Source organism: Dendrobates tinctorius, unplaced genomic scaffold, assembly GCF_039654945.1.
Source record: "Dendrobates tinctorius isolate UK_male_01 unplaced genomic scaffold, ASM3965494v1 ptg000056l, whole genome shotgun sequence".
NCBI lineage: Eukaryota > Metazoa > Chordata > Amphibia > Anura > Dendrobatidae > Dendrobates > Dendrobates tinctorius.
This window is the reverse complement of record NW_027361724.1, coordinates 6,926,779-6,946,849: the sequence shown is the minus strand read 5'-3', so window position 1 is coordinate 6,946,849 and position 20,071 is coordinate 6,926,779. Positions and strand designations below refer to the sequence as shown.

The following is a 20,071-nucleotide window of genomic DNA, read 5'->3' as shown; positions in this document are numbered from 1 at the left end:
AAATTCTGCCGGGGTATGTAAACTTTTGAGCACAACTGTATACTGTGTATATGGAGCAGTGTTGAGGTTCTTTGCTGGCAAGTTTGTGTCTGATTTAGTGCAAGTGCACGTTGATTTACGTGCAAAGGTTAATCCATGTCTACAAAGCCAGGCTGCAGTTGTGCTTATAATGCTAAAGATCATGGGCTCACGAGCTAGGAATCCCCTTCCCCAATTATTCACTGGTCCAATCTCTGTATGCACAGACAGAGATTTTTCTAGGACAAGAAAAGGAAACATTGTTTCGAGCTATTGGCTCTCATCAGTGCAAAGTGTGAGAACTGATTTGGCTAGGTGAGAGGCTCTGGACTGAGGTCTAAGGGGTAAGGTTTCTTCTTGTGGAGAGTGACATACCAGCTCTGGCTTGTCAAGGCAAGGAGGCTTATTCGCCGTGCAATGCTCCTCTGGGAAAATAATATGCAAATTGCCTCTTCAGAGAAAAAGCAGACTTGAACTCTTTCCCTTATTAAAACTAGTCTTGGGGAGAAGTTGCCCATTGCCCCTATCAACTTGTGTGTTTTTGCCTTTTTTCTATAGGGATTTTGGGGAAAAACTTTAGCTCCTTCTTGGGCTCTGTTCACACATGTGATATACAGTCCAGTTTTTTTCCACTTTGGCTTATAATGGAGGAGTCAGGGTTTCAACGTCTAGAATTAGTTATGATGGCTAAAGTCCTTGTTTGGACTTTAGTTACTTAAACATCCATTTGTGCTGAAAGGTTAATATTTAACAGGTATTTTAACTTGTGCTTTAAAGTGTCACTTGTGCTCATGGAGTAGACACATTCCTGAATGACTGGTGCTGATCCTTGCAAGGATTAGGTCTATTGTGGTGGGTGTTATGCCCTGTTGTAGGGTCTCAGCTCCAGCTATGTGATTCTGACCACAGCACAGATCTGCCTGCTCAGTCCCATCCTTACTACTGAAAGTGGATCTATCCTCAGACTGTGCCGCCTTGATTAAAATTACAATAAATTTGCCATCCTCATGAACATCCAGAATAATAGCCGATCTGCAGACCTTGGCAGGCAGCGTCCACAGCACATTGAATGGAGCTGTGCAGTGTCAGGTAACGGATCCCCACTGATCAGAAATTGATAACTTATGTCAAGGATTAGATCATCCATATCAATTTCCTGGAGAACCCCTTTAGGCTATGTGCACACAGTGCGGATACTGCTGCGGATCCGCAGCGTTTCTGGCCCTGCGGGTCCGCAGCAGTTTCTGCTGCGTTATACAGTACCATTGTTTTCAATGGTAAAACAAAATACGCTGTGCACATGCTGCGGATTTTTCCGCGGGTTACAATCCGCAGCATGTCAGTTCTTTGTTCGGAATCCGCTGCGGTTTCACACCTTTTTACAAATCCGCAGCTCTCATAAGTACGTGTGCACATAGCCTTATTGTCAGTAACTTTGATGGTCCAGAGTTGAGGAGGCGATTAATTGATTGTCCAGCCACTGGGGAAAATAAAAGAAGAACCCTCTTGCCTCTCCTGTTCTGATACTACTTATAGCTCTAGGGCCCACTGGTCTCTGTATATTTTTTGCCACATTTATATGGACTTGTGACCGCCTTGGTCAATCCCTCGCTGCATCCGTGAACGAAATGTCGCTATTACAGCCAGTGATTGGCTATAGTGGTCACATGTAAAGAGGGAAGTACAGAGACCGGCGGGGGACCTGGGAAGTGTTGGCACATTAGCAGCAGGGAATTGGAAAGGGCGAGTATAACTTGTTTCAATATTTTACAGCTTTCCCAGAGTTTTAAATTAAAGTTCATTGGCTGAACAACACCTAGTAATACTTATTAATAGGATCAGTACAGGTCGTGTTAGCAACAGGTTTAAAAAAAAGCGGAAAAGGTACCTGATGTTTTATCAGGTGATCAAGACTTTTAAAAGGCATCCTTACGTTCTCGGCTCCATTTGATTGACAGTCCAGGGCGGCAGCATAGCTGAGACGCTGGCCCGACATGCTGGCTCTCTCTACCGCCAGAAGCAACGGCCGCTTTGCCTCTGCAGCATAGGAGGAGCATCGGATCTCTGAATCCAGTAGTGACGGAAACTGCTTGCAGTCATGCTCTTTTCCTAGGAAACCAGCCACCTCTGAAAGACTTAAAAGTGGTAGAGTGATAAACATTTCATAGGTTTTTAAACGTTTATTGATAAAATACATCAAGTTTATGCAAAGATTCATTATCTACCCTGTAAGTTGGCTGCCAGACAGGTCCTTGAAGGGAGATATGTATCATGGAGGTTGGTAGCTTTGGTGATGTAAGCCAAGGAAAGCAGGCTCCAGCACGTACAGTACTGAGAGAGTTAATAGGGTGTATCGGGTTTATGAGGAATCAGAGAGAGGTGGCAGATAAAAAGGAGACCAGTTGTTTCATTCTGTGTCTGAAGGTGTGTAGACCTCCAGTATTGCTTGTGTTTTGTAAAAGACTCGAGCTGGACACTAACCTGAGTGGGCAGACCTACACTACTGTATGGACTATTTGCTTTGTATTTTTTCTCTGGGCAAGAAAAGGCTGTGTTTTTAGTTTAGTTATGCTGAGCGGTTTATGAAGTTTTAATAAACCAGCCTGGACATTTTTACTGGAACCGCTTCCTGCACCTACCTCTACCACAACTGAATAAGTAGAAACTGTGTAGTTTAAAAAAAAAAAAAAAAAAAATCCAGTTGGCTGGGGCCCGATCATTGCATCATTAGGTCTGGCGCGTGAACCCGACGATGGTGGGGCATCGAGATATGGCTGGAACCAAGGAAGATGCTAGATGCTTTCTGATAGAAGTCAATGGGAAAGCTATAAACTGCCCAAAAGATGCCTGCACGTTTTGGGAACTGTTTTGCCTCAAAAGGCTCCAATTTCACCTGCATGAAACAAGCAAACCTTGTGTGAACACAGCACTGTTATTCTTTTTTTACCTGTTGATTCGCTTTGGGAAGAGCGCACCTTACCTTGTGGTCGGTTTATGTCTGGAGCGATCACGTCTGTATTCTGAAGCCGTAATTTGTGGTCACTTTTTACTGAAGTCTAAAAATATGAAATTACATTCTGACCGTTCTTACCTTTCTTGTGCGGTATTTCAGGATGCTAGTCTTCTTGCCACTTTTATTTTTATATCATTTGTTTTCCTTGGTTTCATAATTAGGTTTCAGTTCCACAACAAACAGCTGTCATGAGGCGTCCACGTCCCAACTCTGGTTAATATAAGAATATAACTCTCCCACTATTAAAGGGGATCTGTCACCCTGGGATGTATATGATCTATTAATATGGGCATACAGGTGATATTATGCCTCATATTAATGGTCTCGATGCTGAGAAATGTTCTAGTCGGTCTTCATGCTAAGGATTTCTTCGACTGCGGGGCATGCGGTGCTATAAGAAATCCCTGCATCCTCTCCTCTTTACGATACTACTCTCCTCTGATCAGCGTCAGTTACGGCCCCGGAATCCCGCGCCTGCACCCTGCACTCCCTCACATACCTCATCCTCCCTTCTATGGGCACTTCCTCCCTGCATAGTCATCGTTACGTACACTTAGTTCCTAGTGATGACTTTGCAGGGAGGCAGTGGAGAGCGCATCTTATTGGCGTGCACACCAGGGGTCACAGTGACTCGCCTGCGCAGAAGATCCCCTGAATGCAGTGTCCACAGAAGGGAGGATGAGGTATGTATTCCTGAGGCAGTGCAGGGCGCAGGATTCCGGGGACATAATTGACATGCATGGGAAGGGTGTGAATGAGGTTCTGGGAAAGAGAGGATGGAAGCCTACATGGGCAAAACAAGTTTTTTTTTTTTTTTTTTTTTTTTTTTTAATAGGCTTTTATTGTCTTTTATAAAGTTTTTATTTGCTGCACATAGCCAATAAAATATCATCTTATAGCCAATAAAATATAATCTGATTCAACATTAGATATACTTGGTTCTTTGGCTATATAACCTTCTTATTCCAAACTGGGTTAAGGATCCTCTGAAGAAAGTATCCTGAAACTTCTTTATTCACTGGCATTAGAGGGGGGAGTAGTATTGTAATGTAGACAGGGTAGGATACACCTACCTTTAGGCATACAGGTAGGACTAGTGTAACATTTCTATTACCTGTATGCTCATATTAATAGATCGTATACGTCCCAGGGGAAAACAGATTCCCTTTATGAACGGCTGAACTTTTAGAAGGAATACTATGCTCTCTTGGGAACATTGCCTTAAAGGGAACCTGTCACCAGGTTTGTCCCATATGAGATAAGACCACCACCTTTCAGCCCTGATATACAGTATTCTAATATGCTATAAGTATGCCCCAAATCCCCAAAAAAATATAAACACCTTTTCTAATACCTACGGGGCAGTCCGGCCCAATGGTCTTTGCTGATCTTGGTCTGATGCCATTCTCCTTCTTGCTTCGTGTGGATGGCGAGTCCCCAACATCGCTCTCTTGCCCAGGCTCTGTTTTCTGCTCTGTTGAGGGCAGAAAAGTTAATGAGACTTGGCACCTGCAGTACTTTGCTCTAATCTGGTCAGGGCAGAGAAGTACGCCTGCGCAGGAGCGCGATGCCGGGATGTAGTACGCGTCATCTACACAAAACTGTTTTTTTTTTTTTTTTTTACTAACGGAGTTTATTGGAAAATCTTTTCTAAAAGAGGAGAAACCCTTTAAACCATGCAAAATCCCTTTAATACCATAAATCGTCTGTGCGTGCCTCTTACAACCTGCATGCCCACAGGATGTTGACGTCTTGTTTGAAAGTTGCTGCGTAAGGCCTGTTTCACACACCAGTTTTTTTGGTCAGTTAAAATCCGCTAAAATGGCGGATAACGGACCCATTCCTGTACTGACCATAACGTTTGGCACCGGACCGTTATTCAAAGGAAGAATTTTAAAGGAACCGCTGCCTGGGGAAGGAGAGAGAGAGAATTTTTACGCCGCCAGAACAGAGTTCAGGGTTAAATTTGCGGCTGAGTGAAGTCTTTCGGGCATGCGCAGTGAGAAATGCGGATCCGGCCGCCCGAAAAAACGTTGCTTGCTCCGTTCGGGCATGTCAGCGGATTCGCAAATAAAACGTATCCAACGGATGGCCATCTGTCAAGATCTGCCGGTAATGCAACTCAATGGGAAAAAAAACGGATCCGCCAAGAAAAAATGGCGGATCCGTTTTTTTGCAAAACGGTGGATTTTGACTGATGGACGCAAACGGATGTGTGAAACAGGCCTAAGTAACGAGTCGGCGAATATTAGAATTTTTTTAGTCGACTCTACAAATGCAGAGGTGTTCTGGAAGCTCGGACGGAGAACTCGACCTCCGGGGCCACGCTTCATTAATATAGTGGTTCAAGCGAAATTTGGAAAATAGCCGAACCTCCGGAAATGTACAGAACAAATAAAGAACTGAGCGTCCTAAAATTGGATTGTAGGTTCCTGTAAATCTCCACTTTGAGTCAATGTAATAAATGAGTGAGCTGCATTATTATCAGCTCTATGTAGCTGTACCCTTATCCTATAAATGCAGGGCTCCAGCTGAAGGCCGTCTCCGTACGTTGCCTCCGATTTGCGTTAATAAAAAATGCTGTGTAATAAAATACCGGCTAAGTGGATAAAACTTCAACATATTCTCGACACATTGGCTGAAATATCTGTGCAGGAATTGAATTAATTCTGGATTTCACCCTTTACAATGGAAACGGAGACGACCATATTTTCGATTTTCGGTCCACGTGCCGTCCGTAAATAAAAAAACAAACAAAATCCTGACCTTTATTAATTTTTTTTTCGTGTGAACTTGGCCATGAGCTGCAGGAAAATCTGCAAATCTTCCACTTATGAACAAATTCAAACAAGGTTGCTTCCAAACGCCCCCCCCCCCCCCCCCCCAACATGCAGTCAGTGCATTTTTCAGCTTGATCGATAATGGCCGCCCAATTTTTCAGGTGCTTCTTATACAGTCATGGCCAAAAGTTTTGAGAATGACACAAATATTAATTTTTACAAAGTCTACTGCTTCATTTTTTCTAATGGCAATTTGCATATACTCCAGAATGTTATAAAGAGTGATCAGCTTAACAGCAATTACTTGCAAAGTCAATATTTGCCTAGAAAATGAACTTTATCCCCCAAAACACATTTCAACATCATTGCAGCCCTGCCTTAAAAGGAACAGCTAACATCGTTTCAGTGATTGCTCCATTAACACAGGTGTGGATGTTGATGAGGACAGGGCTGGAGATCAGTCTGTCATGATTAAGTAAGAATGACACCACTGGACACTTTAAAAGGAGGCTGGTGCTTGGCATCATTGTTTCTCTTCTGTTAACCATGGTTATCTCTAAAGATACACGTGCAGTCATCATTGCACTGCACAAAAATGGCCTAACAGGGAAGAGTATCGCAGCTAGAAAGATTGCACCTCAGTCAACAATCTATCGCATCATCAAGAACTTCAAGGAGAGAGGTTCCCTTGTTGCCAAAAAGGCTCCAGGGCACCCAAGAAAGACCAGCAAGCACCAGGACCGTCTCTTAAAAGTGTTTCAGCTGCGGGATCGGGCTACCAGCAGTGCAGAGCTTGCTCAGGAATGGCAGCAGGCAGGTGTGAGTGCATCTGCACGCACTGTGAGGCGGAGACTCTTGGAGCAAGGCCTGGTCTCAAGGAGGGCAGCAAAGAAGCCACTTCTCTCCAGAAAAAACATCATGGACAGACTGATATTCTGCAAGAGGTACAGGGAGTGGACTGCTGAGGACTGGGGTAAAGTCATTTTCTCTGATGAATCCCCTTTTCGATTGTTTGGGACATCTGGAAAACGGCTTATTCGGAGAAGACGAGGTGAGCGCTACCACCAGTCTTGTCTCATGCCAACTGTCAAGCATCCTGAAACCATTCATGTGTGGGGTTGCTTCTCAGCCAAGGGAATGGGCTCTCTCTCAGTCTTGCCTAAAAACACAGCCATGAATAAAGAATGGTACCAGAATGTCCTCCGAGAGCAACTTCTCCCAACCGTCCAAGAGCAGTTTGTCGATCAACAATGCCTTTTTCAACATGATGGAGCACCTTGCCATAAAGCAAAGGTGATATCTAAATGGCTCAGGGAACAAAACATAGAGATTTTGGGACCATGGCCTAGGAACTCCCCAGATCTTAATCCCATTCAGAACTTGTGGTCAATCATCAAGAGACGGGTGGACAAACTAAAACCTTCAAATTCAGACAAAATAAAAGCATTGATTTTGCAAGAATGGACTGCTATCAGTCAGGATTTGATCCAGAAGTTGATTGAGAGCATGCCAGGGAGAATTGCTGAGGTCCTGAAGAAGAAGGGTCAACACTGCAAATATTGACTTGCTGCATTAACTCATTCTAACTGTCAATATAACCTTTTGTTACTCATAATATGATTGCAATTATATTTCTGTATGTGATAAAAACATCTGACAAACACACATAAAAACCAGAGGGCAGCAGATCATGTGAAAATATAATATTTGTGTCATTCTCAAAACTTTTGGCCATGACTGTACTTTGAAAAAACTTTTTTTTGTTCTGTTTTGCCTTACAGAGAGCAGCCAGAATCTGTGGACCCACAAAATACATTAAAATCCATATTAACAAAATATGATCCTAATGTTCCACCTCCCCAGCCTAGATACGCGTCCTGAGCCTGTGCCCTGGCAACTACCCCGGCCTTAATTCACTCCATATAAACCTTTTGGCTCCATTTCTGTAAACATTCTGCTCACTGTGGGGTCCCAAGCTCCCGCTCACATCCCACGATTTTCCAAGAAAACTGCAATTTAACCTGCAAAACACCATGTGCATTCACTATTAATATAGTAGTATGGTGTTGTGGGTAAAACCTGTACAATTGTGCAGTCCTTAACTTTCAATTTAAAAGAAACCGGGTACTAGATTTGTTCTGCCCAAACCACAGGCAGCATGAATCCGATCCCGGCTGCCTGATTGCAGCTAGGTGTCTTTTCTCTGAAACGCAGCAACGTTTGAAAAGCTGCTCTTAAGCTACAGGACGCACGGATAGCGCCTTATCCGAGCACGTTCACTCTTCACTTATAGTGCACCCTTCACCAAGCAGGTCTATATTCAAATAGTAGTAGATGATCTGCAGTACCCAGGAATGGCCACTACACTGTGTCATGGAGCTGTGCTGTTCTGCTCCTTACGCGGTTTAGATCCGGCCAATGCTAGCGCTGCAAACAGCTGTGCGATGAGGGTGCAGGGTGTTGACACCCGCTCATTAGATGCTTCAGTCCAAAAGATAGGGTATGAGTTATTCTATTGCTGCTAATGTTCATGTGCATTTCTTGAAACAACAAGAAATTAGTCTTAAAAAAAACCCCCAGTGCCCAGTATGAAAATTGCTAGATTTCATTTTTTTTAAGGGATCTATAACCGGATCTTTGCAGTTATCTTAGTTGAAGGGACAGAGACACTGATTGCAGCTTTCTGTGAGCATTATTCATTGACGGCTGCTAATCAGTGGTGGGGGTGTGGTCACACAGGAGGACTAGGAGGCACAAGACAACTAGTCCTGGGATAAAACTGGTTTTATTGAAGCAAGAAGCAGATCAATAAGTGACACATTGCTGGGATCGGGCTCTCTGTCCCCTACAAAAGCTACTCTCAGAACCTGTTGACAGATTCCTTTTAATACAGATTATTTGACAAAGCATTGCCAAAAATGTTTCTGAAATACATTGAATGTAAAAACCTGATTTAATAATTAGGACATTTTCTGATTACTTTTAATGCAAAAGGATATTTTAGCAAGTGTCGTTGTTAGAAGCCAGTTACACCCTGTATAATGTTACGGTGACTTTCAGGGACTGTATATACAGTTATGGACAAAAGTATTGACACCCCTGCAATTTTGTCAGATAATACTCAGTTTCTTCCTGAAAATGATTGCAAACACAAATTCTTTGTATTATCTTCATTTAATTTGTCTTAAATGAAAAAACACAAAAAGAATTGTCCTAAAGCCAAATTGGATATAATTCCACACCAAACATAAAAAAGAGGGTGGACAAAAGTATTGGCACTGTTCGAAAAATCATGTGATGCTTCTCTAATTTATGTAATTAACAGCACCTGTAACTTATCTGTGGCACCTAACAGGTGTTGGCAATAACTAAATCACACTTGCGGCCAGTTGACATGGATTAAAGTTGACTCAACCTCTGTCCTGTGTCCTTGTGTGTACCACATTGAGCATGGAGAAAAGAAGGAAGACCAAAGAACTGTCTGAGGACTTGAGAAACCAAATTGTGAGGAAGCATGAGCAATCTCAAGGCTACAAGTCCATCTCCAAAGACCTGAATGTTCCTGTGTCTACCGTGCGCAGTGTCATCAAGAAGTTTAAAGCCTATGGCACTGTGGCTAACCTCCCTAGATGTGGACGGAAAAGAAAAATTGACAAGAGATTTCAACGCAAGATTGTGCGGATTTTGGATAAAGAACCTCAACTAACATCCAAACAAGTTCAAGCTGCCCTGCTGTCCAAGGGTACAACAGTGTCAACCCGTACTATCCGTCAGCGTCTGAATGAAAAGGGACTGTATGGTAGGAGACCCAGGAAGACCCCACTTCTTACCACGAGACATAAAAAAGCCAGGCTGGAGTTTGCCAAAACTTACCTGAAAAAGCCTAAAACGTTTTGGAAGAATGTTCTCTGGTCAGATGAGACAAAAGTAGAGCTTTTTGGGCAAAGGCATCAACATAGAGTTTACAGGAGAAAAAAAGAGGCATTCAAAGAAAAGAACACGGTCCCTGCAGTCAAACATGGCGGAGGTTCCCTGATGTTTTGGGGTTGCTTTGCTGCCTCTGGCACTGGACTGCTTGACCGTGTGCATGGCATTATGAAGTCTGAAGACTACCAACAAATTTTGCAGCATAATGTAGGGCCCAGTGTGAGAAAGCTGGGTCTCCCTCAGAGGTCATGGGTCTTCCAGCAGGACAATGACCCAAAGCACACTTCAAAAAGCACTAGAAAATGGTTTGAGAGAAAGCACTGGAGACTTCTAAGGTGGCCACCAATGAGTCCAGACCTGGATCCCATAGAACATCTGTGGAGAGATCTAAAAATGGCAGTTTGGAGAAGGCACCCTTCAAATATCAGGGACCTGGAGCAGTTTGCCAAAGAAGAATGGTCTAAAATTACAGCAGAGCATTGTAAGAAACTCATTGATGGTTAACGGAAGCGGTTGGTCGCAGTTATTTTGGCTAAAGGTTGTGCAACCAAGTATTAGGCTGAGGGTGCCAATATTTTTGTCTGGCCCATTTTTGGGGTTTTGTGTGAAATGATCAATGTTTTGCTTTTTGCTTCATTCTCTTTTGTGTTTTTTCATTTAAGACAAATTAAATGAAGATAATAATACCAAAGAATTTGTGTTTGCAATCATTTTCAGGAAGAAACTGAGTATTATCTGACAGAATTGCAGGGGTGTCAATACTTTTGGCTACAACTGTGTGATTAGTTCCCTTTTGTCACTTTCTACGCAGGAGATTTGGACTTTATGGCAAAACTGTATCTATGACCGCTCAGAAGGTATACTAGGAAAGAGTCTGCACAGAATTTTGCACCTATTTAAATAACACAAAAGCACAACATAGGGCGAGGAGTGTACAGTGGTGCTGTTTGTCCTTGGCTTTTAGTTGATGGAATATGAGCTGTAAGTTTCCCGGAGAGGCTCTTGGCCGCCTTCTTCACGTTCCAATTAAAGTAAATGCCTGCATGAATTTTGTAACAGTTGTGGAATTTTATTGGGAAGTAAAATCAGTTTAGTTTGCCATTAAAGATCCGTATTGCTGAAACATCCTGCTGACTCCTGTCCTGTACTTTCCAGAATGTCCGCTTGAGACATAGAAAATGTGACCTGCTTTCGGCCGGGGCCACACAGCGATCTATTGCAGTTCTCGGACAAAACTCCTGGCCGCCCCGCTTGCCTTAGAAGTGCTGCCGTGCAGGCCAAAAACTTTTGTGCAACTTGTCTGCGTCTTGCAGTTATTTTATAGCTCTGACTTTACACTTGCATCAGAGTTTTTTGCAAGTGAGTCGCTTGCGAATATTCGAGCACATCTTGAAACAATTCCAGGTGTGGTTGGGTCGACGCGGGCCCTGGTTGGGTCGACGCGGGCCCTGGTTGGGTCGACGCGGGCCCTGGTTGGGTCGACGCGGGCCCTGGTTGGGTCGACGCGGGCCCTGGTTGGGTCGACGCGGGCCCTGGTTGGGTCGACGATAATCTGTTTTACACATATATGTGTGAATATAGCCCACAGCTAAAGGAGAGAGATACTTTTATATGCAAGATAAGGTCTTAATTTACGGCACTATAGTGACATGAGAATTAGAAGATTTATTTTGGGTGGTATATATTTATTATTGCAAGCCATACACTTCCTTTTGTGTTTTTTTTTTTTTTTTTTTCTTAATCTTTTTTTTTGCAGCAGGCTCTGTATAAGGAGTTTTTCTTACCAACTTTGTGATCTTTTTCTCCATAGAACTTTTTTCCCCTCTGTTTAAAAAAACACATTCATGCATATTTTTTTTCCGTTTTTTTTTTTTTTTGGAGCGTTGCTACGGGTAACTTTTTTTTTTTTTTTTTTGTGTGTGTGTTATTCCTGTTGATTATTCTTCCACAATAGTTTTTAGGTGCAGTGTATAAATGAAATGAAAGTTTTCCTTGCTTGATAAGAACCACTTAGCCCCTGATTCACCCCCAGCAGTGTTTCATATGCCCGTATGTATTACGAAGCCGATTATTCTTATTTTTCTGGATTATCTAAAGTTCTCTCTGCTTCTTTCAGAGACCTGTGATCCATAATTAGGAATCATGGACGCCACTGTGATCTTACCGATACTGAAGAAGAAACTCGCCTTCCTCTCAGGTATGTGAATTTTCTGGATTTACATGACTGGTAACAGAATACGAGCTGCCGTCGCAGAAAAGGAGGATTTTCAGAAGCTCTTGGATTTGTTGCACTTTTTTTTTTTTTTACTACATCTGTTAGTGGTTTTGGCAGAGATAGCTGAACTCGATTATATGGATTGTTCCAGGGCAGGTGTTAAATATACAAAGCAGCCATGTTTTACACCCAAACTCGTCTTTGTTTGGAGACAGACTCCAGACTTCTGCCTATCAGTGTTTTCTTCGGAAAACCTTACAGAAAAACCTTCTTCAGGCCCACTACAAGCCGGCCATCGTCATATGCTTATTTTTGTATGTTCACGTTCGGTTTTATGCAATTCTAACATAATGGCCAATGACAAAAAAAATAAATTACCAGTATATGCAAATTCAGTATACCTGTATAGGTGAAAGAAACAATGTGCAGTTGCACTCACAATGAAAATGAAGAACGTTCATAAAGTCTGTCCAAACCCAGACACAAATACACCAGCATTATAAGTTGTTTTTTTTTTGTATTGCTCTAGTTCATTATATGTCAGTAGAGAAGAGCGAATTTATTGAAATTGGATTTCAGTCAGATTCGATTAGATCTGAATAAATTTGATCCTAACTTAAAGGGGTTTTCCCAAGCACAAAGTACATTTTAATTAATAGATCTTGGAATAGTAATAATTTCCACAATTGGATGTGTTTAAAACATATGTTCCTGTGCTGAGATAATCTTATAAATGTGCCCCTGCTGTGTACTGTGCAATGGCTGTGTCTTACCATGTAGAGCTGCTCCAGTTCACGGTCAGGATATTCCACAGCTCCTGGACAGGGGCTGGCAAATAATCCTTTCTTTGAGGTAAAACATTTTTTAAAAACAGGCATGGAAATGTATTATCACAAAAAAGAATCATATGCTATCCCATGCGGCGTTTTCTGCGTACTCTCCCCGCACAGGAGCTGTGGTATGATCAGACCATGACTCTGTACGGTCAGACAACAGCCATTACACAGTACACAGCAGGGGCACGTTTATAAGATTATCTCAGCACAGGAACATTTTTTTTAAACACTTCTGATTGTGGAAATTATTATTATTTCAAGATCTATTGACTAAAGTCAGCTTTAGCGTTAACTATATTCTTGGGAAAACCCCTTTAAAATGTCCTGATTTGCCTTGAGGGAGGAGGAGAGGAATTTTAAAAAAAAATAAATAAATAATGTTATTCTCCCCTCTTCCTCACCTGTTCGGTCCTCTTTGCTAGTTTTCCGCCCCAGTCTTCCTTTCTTCCATTGCTTTATTCTGAGGCCAATGCTTGGTCTCATACAGTCACGCAGAGGGGCTGCACACGTCCTGATATGCGTTGCTCCCATCCAGCGTGACGGCATGAGACCAATCACAGGCCTCAAGAAAGTAAGAAAAAAAAAACCCGGTGCGGAGGCCACGAGCCGCAGTAGAAAAAGGCGAGGAAAGGAGAATATAACGTTATTATTTCTTTTAATACTTTAACCCTTTCTTGGTCCACAATAGGATCCAGCAGAATGGCGGACGTTGCAAAATTTCTAAAATACTTGATTTGTTCGGTAGCGATGAGTGAATTGATTCCGATCAGCCTCGAGGCTTATACGCGCACAGCCATATTACAAATTGTCAAATTGTATGGCGACGTAGAAGTCTACAGAGACACACTGGGCACCCGTATGTCTCCTCCTTCAAGTGGTGGCAATCTGAGGGGTTATTGTGGGGGTCATAGTGAATACAGAGCAGAAATTCGGCCTAGTTTCATCAGATGCCATTTTGACAGGCATGGATGTTGCAAACAGAACTATCTTTGTTGTCCAGAGCAACCAATCAGAGCTCAGCTTTCGTTTCTTAAACTGATCTGGTAAAGTGTAAGTAGTGCTGTGATTGGTTGCTATGGGCAGCTATGCGGTTTTCTTCCGTTTTGGCCTTGGCCTTACATTTTATATCTATTATTTATTATACTTTTATTTCATTACTAGGTTGAGGCCTTCTTTTTGCCTGTATTTTTTTTAGGTCCAAGTTTCCATTGTATTCTTCATGTATTAGGGCAAATTCCGACGTCTGTGAAACGCGGTGTGTGTACAGACCGTGATATACAGACCGAACTGGGGTCTCCTGACCTGACTTTAACAGCCTCATATACGCCTATCGGGCTGTGACGTTGGGGTTAGGAGGACCACGGTCTGAATTCGCTCTAATATAGATTACAACAAAAATATGCTATAAAACCGGACCTTTGAGTTTTAGGGAAGTGGCGGCTTGTTTGGGAATGAGCCTGGTACTGCTGACTTCGTCCTCCCTGCCAAGAACAAAGCTGTAAATCTTTTGGTTTTCTTTCAGTACTAGTAAAAGGTTAGGCCGTGATGTTGTCATGGCTGAGCTCTACTTCTCTCGCTATGGAGGCTGTAATGAAGGCTTATTTTTACTTTGATTGGTAATAGCCTGCAAGGGGAAATGAAGCGTTACACAGCTGCCATCAACATCAGTGTGCTGTCCATGTAATCTATGGTTGTAAGGGGTCCTCCGGAGCGTGAAGACCCTCTTTGTATCCGCTCTTCACTCTGGCTAATATATGATGGTCATGGACACAGGAGCCCCTGTATTAACACCCAGGTCCCTAATAAGTTTCCGGAACCCATCAGCCTTTATAAAGGATATGAACACCTTTGTATGGCATTATTTTTATTTCATTACATGTGTTTTTGGTCTAAGAATCATTTATGATTTTTGGTTGCATTACAACTTTTGCACCGCCTGTCTACCGTAGCCTCTTTTTTTTTTTTTTGCACTGTCTATTGCTGGCTGCAGAATGAATTAAAGGAGTTGTCTAGGTTTGAGATGAGTCATAGAGTGACTGCTGACAGTGCACACACTGTCAGGATTCTCCAGTGCCGGTGTTGAGAGCAGATGGTCATGTGACCGCAGTACACTTTCGGCCACATTCTGACTAGACTTGCACAGCCTCGCTCAATACACGTCAGCTGAGTGAGGCTGAGCACGTCTGGTCATCACTTGTGGTCACGTGACTGTCTACTCTCGCCGCCGGCATCTGAGAATACCGATAGTGTGCGGTCCACACGCTGTGAGCATTCAGAGGTCTGCAGTCACATAAACCTTGAGCTGAGAATCCTACAGGAAGCTCATTGTGACGGGAGAGTTTACAACTATTATCTTCCTTCTTCTGATCGCTTCTCAGCTGACTTAACACAACATGAAAGTTGAGTTGATCTTTACGGTTATATGTAAGATGGTAGGAGCTCAGAAAAAGGATGCTAAACACTTCTCATTGAATGAACTCCATGGCAGATTCTCTTAACTCATTCTGCTTCCAGAAATGGTCAGTGCTCATGTCCCTTGACATCTGTAAGATGTTTGGCTACACATGCTTTGTGATTTGTGCAGAGGGCACTGTACAGGCAGGGGGAGGAGGTGAGCTGTAACCATCACCTATTGTGAATGGTGGATCCTGGGATGGGGAGGAGGTGAGCTGTGACCATCACCTATTGTGAATGGTGGATCCTTGGATGGGGATGAGGTGAGCTGTGACCATCACCTATTGTGAATGGTGGATCCTGGGAGGGGGAGGAGGTGAGCTGTAACTATAATCTATTGTGAATGGTGGATCCTGGGTTATATATAGATCTTTCCTGAAAAGTGATCATTGATTCCCACCCCCGAAATGTTTTACACACAATTTTACAACATTTTTCATTTCACACATTCCCTGTGACAGCTGTGCTGAGTCACTGTATAATACACCGCTCCAGTACTGTGTACTAGGAATATCCTTGCTATATTATTTCTTAAACTTTATATTTCAGAAGGTCCATGTGCAGATGTGTCAGTGACTCCCCCAAAAAATTGGACCAGTATTGTTTTGCGACTGTTAGGTTAAGTGCACACGTTGCAGAAAATTTCTGCTCAAAAACCTGAATACCTTCCCAGAAACCGCACCTATTTTTCCGCGGCGGTTTTTGCGCGGTTTTGATGCGTATTTTTCCGCAGCGGTTTCAAACTGCATGGAAGAAGCCAAAACCGGGGAAAAATCCGCAAAATTAATGAGCATGCTGAGTTTTTTACCGCAATGTGGTTTTTTCACGGTAAAAAACGCATCAATGTGCACAAAAAGTGCAAAATGCATAGAAATGACTGGGAAGCTTATTTTTAGCGGTTTTATAGTGAAAACCGCGGTAAAAACCGCTAAAAAAACGCTGTGTGTGAACACAGCCTTAAGCCTCCAGCCTCAGTTTACGCTGGTGTAGACTGAGGATTGAGGCCAACATGCTGACCCTGAGTTATGTGCAAAAAAAAAAAAATGAAGCTGATTACATTGAAACGCGGCATGAGGCATCTGTTTGTGGATGTACAATGGCAAATTAATGCATAAAAAATTATTTTAATCCTACATCTAAGGATCCGGCTGGTGCTGCATTATGAAACTTTGTATTTCTGAGTAAATAATAAAAACTCCATATGAGAGCAGCGGTCCTGAAGGAAGGAATATGTGACCCATGGAGAATTAGTGATCAAGCAAGAATAGAAGAACGTGCCCGGATATGTGCTGTCCTACTCCTGAACTTTTGGGTGTTGGTTCAATTGGCCACAAAATGTCTCCGAATGTGACAGTGCGTTTGTGAGTCATTCTGAGACATAATGCTATAGTAATGTTCTGCTGATGAACAAGTGTTCCAGTAATCCTCGCCTTGCTTACCAAACTGTTAACATGTACAGAAGAGATTGGGCAGAAATGTTTAAGGGGTTTTCGAAGGTTTCAGATTACTTCCATTATCGTGGAATTTTGTGCAGTGTGGCACTTGGAGACGCGCTTGCGCAGTGTGTAGCGTGGAGCCGGCCACAATGCACAGTGTAGAGCGGGGAGCCACGCGTCATGGTGCGTGTGCGGCTCCCCGATTGACACTGCACAAGCGTGACCGGCTCCATGCTACACACTGCGCAAGCATGGCTGCCCACGTGACACTGCGCAAGCGCGTCTCCAAGAGCAGTGTCCAGTGACCTCAGCTCAACCAGAGAAATCCATCAAATTTCGTTGGTGGCGATGCCTATGACTGTACAGAAAATGGAGTGCACCCCTATGACTAAATGAGCAGGTACCATATAACTATTGTATATAAAGTGCTTTTTGTGCATCACTACAGCGCCATTTTTAATGATAAAAGCATGTTAGTGATGCACATTGCATCTCTAAGAACGCACTGGGGTTAGTTTAGTTTAGATGCTTGAAATGACATGACAGGTTCCCTTTAATTAGTGTGTGATGGATTAGTTATCTGCGCTTGAAGGACCTGCAAAACATTGCTGATCTATCTAATACAGCTCCGCCATTGCGCTTTTGGCTGTGTATGGTACTACTACTTAGCCCAATTTAAGGGGTGTTCCCCCTTACCAAAAGGAAAATGGGCTGATGCAAAAGTTTTGCCACCCTGACGGTTAGTACCTAGTAGCCACCTCCTTTTGAAAGTATCACCGCTTGTAAACGCTTTTGTAGCCAGCTGAGAGTCTTTCACCTGGTCCACTCCCGTCTGATCCACTATCTCTCTGATACCTCTCTTCTCGTCCCTCTCCAATCCGGTTTCCGCTCTTTACATTCTACGGAAACTGCCCTCACTAAAGTCTCTAATGATCTACTAACAGCTAAATCTAATGGTCACTACTCCATGCTAATTCTCTTGGATCTCTCTGCAGCATTCGACACTGTGGATCATCAGCTCCTCCTCACTATGCTCCGCTCCATCGGCATCAAGGACACCGTTCTCTCCTGGTTTTCCTTCTATCTCTCTGACCGCTCCTTTACTGTATCTTTTGCCGGCTCCTCCTCCTCTCATCTTCCCCTTACTGTTGGGGTTCCTCAAGGATCGGTTCTAGGCCCCCTCCTCTTCTCCTTGTACACTGCCCCTATTGGTCAAACAATCAGTAGATTTGGTTTCCAGTACCATCTCTATGCTGAGGACACCCAATTATACGTTTCTTCTCCTGACATCACGCCAGCCTATCTAGAAAACACCGGCGATTGTCTAAACGCTGTGTCTAACATCATGTCCTCACTATATCTGAAACTGAACCTGTCAAAGACTGAACTCCTGGTGTTTCCTCCCGCTACTAATGTACCTTTACCCGACATTGCCATTTCTGTGTGTGGTTCCACTATTACTCCCCAGCAACATGCCCGCTGTCTTGGGGTCATACTTGACTCCGAGCTTTCATTCACCCCCCACATCCAATCACTGGCTCGCTCTCGTTATCTGCATCTCAAAAACATTTCTAGAATTCGACCTTTTCTTACCTTTGACTCTGCAAAAATTCTTACTGTTTCTCTTATTCATTCTCGTCTGGACTATTGTAACTCTCTTCTAATCGGTCTCCCTCTTACCAAACTTTCCCCCCTCCAATCTGTCTTGAATGCTGCAGCCAGGATCATATTCCTCCCCAATCGTTACACCGATGCCTCTACCTTGTGCCAGTCATTACACTGGCTAACCATCCACTCCAGAATCCAGTACAAACTTATTACCCTCACCCACAAAGCTCTTCATGGCTCAGCACCACCCTACATCTCCTCCCTTGTTTCATTATACCACCCTACCCGTGCCCTCCATTCTGCTGATGACCTGAGGTTAGCATCCTCAATAGTCAGAACCTCCCACTCCCGTCTCCAAGACTATACACGTGCTGCGCCAATTCTTTGGAATGCACTTCCCCGGTCAATACGAGTAGTCCCCAATCCCTACAATTTTAAGCGTGCCCTGAAAACTCATTTATTCAGACTGGCCTGTCGCCTCAACACATTAACCTAATCTATCCCTGTGTGGCACAGTCAAAAGTTTTACCATAACCAGGTTCCCTGTAACATGTTCCCACATGCTTTATGCATCCATTAGCCCTCTGTGTCTGTACTGATACACACTTAACATTATGGCTGGTCCAAACAATCAGGGCAATTGTTACCACCCACTTTTCGTGTCTCCCTTTTTTCCTCATAGATTGTAAGCTTGTGAGCAGGGCCCTCATTCCTCTTGGTATCTGTTATGATCTATGTGATTATTGTTATGCTGTAATGTCTATTGTCTGTACAAGTCCCCTCTGAAATGTAAAGTGCTGCGGAATATGTCGGCGCTATAGAAATAAAATTTATTATTCAATTCTTATCAGGGATTTTCATTCATTTTTCCTTGAACAATTCTTCCAGTTATGTGAGATTCCTGGGTCGTCTTGCATCCTCTGCTATTTTGAGGTCTAGCCACAGATTGTCAATGATGTTCAGATCAGGGGACTGTGAGGGCCATTGTAAAACCTTCATTTTGCGCCTTTTGAGGTCGTCTATTGTGGATTTTGACGTGTGTTTAGGATTATTATCCATTTGTAGAAGCCAACCTCAGATTTTTTACAGATGGTGTTATGTTTACATCAGGAATTTGTTGAAATTTCATTGAATCCATTCTTCCCTCTACCCATAAAATGTTCCATTTACCATTAGCTGCAACACAAGCACAATGCATGATTGATCCACCCCCATGACTAATGGTTGATGAGATGTTCTTTTCCTGAGATTCTGTGCCCTTCTTTTTAACCTCATTGTTCCACAGCTCTTGTTTCCAAAATGCATCAGGCTTGTTTAGATGTTCTTTTGCATACTTTTGACGCTGAATTTTATGGTAAGGACGCAAGAGAGGTTTTCTTCTGGTGACTCTTCCATGAAGGCCATTTTTGTGCAGTTGTCTCTGAACAGTAGAACAATGTACCACAACTCCAGAGTCTGCTAAAGCTTTTTGAAGGTCTTTTGCAGCCAAGCGGGGGTTCTGATTTGCCTCTCTAGCAATCCGATTACAAGTTTTGCTTGGTCTTCCAGACCTTATCTTGACCTCCACTGTTCCCAATAACTGCCATTTCTTAATTACATTTCCAACTAAGGAAAGGGCAACTTGAAAACGCTTTGCTCTTTTCTTATTGCCTTCTCCTGCTTTGTGGGCCTCCATTAACGATGGAAGTGAACAAGCCATAACCGTAACAGGCTAGTTAAGGTCTGAAACCTTGGTCAAAGTTATCTGAACACACAAATCTCAAAGGGTGCCCAAACTTTTGCAT

The 20,071-nt window shown here is 43.1% G+C and overlaps 1 protein-coding gene across 5 annotated transcripts in view; it reads left to right on the top strand.

Moving 5' to 3' along the window:
* Window positions 1-20,071, top strand: part of SESTD1 (SEC14 and spectrin domain containing 1) — a 177,524-nt gene that overhangs the window by 11,651 nt on the left and 145,802 nt on the right. For all 5 annotated transcript variants that reach the window (XM_073577473.1, XM_073577469.1, XM_073577472.1 and 2 more), the window contains exon 2: window positions 11,855-11,935. In XM_073577473.1, coding sequence (XP_073433574.1) covers window positions 11,881-11,935 — 55 coding nt within the window. In that variant the 5' untranslated portion in view covers window positions 11,855-11,880. The remainder of the gene's footprint in view (window positions 1-11,854; window positions 11,936-20,071) is intronic.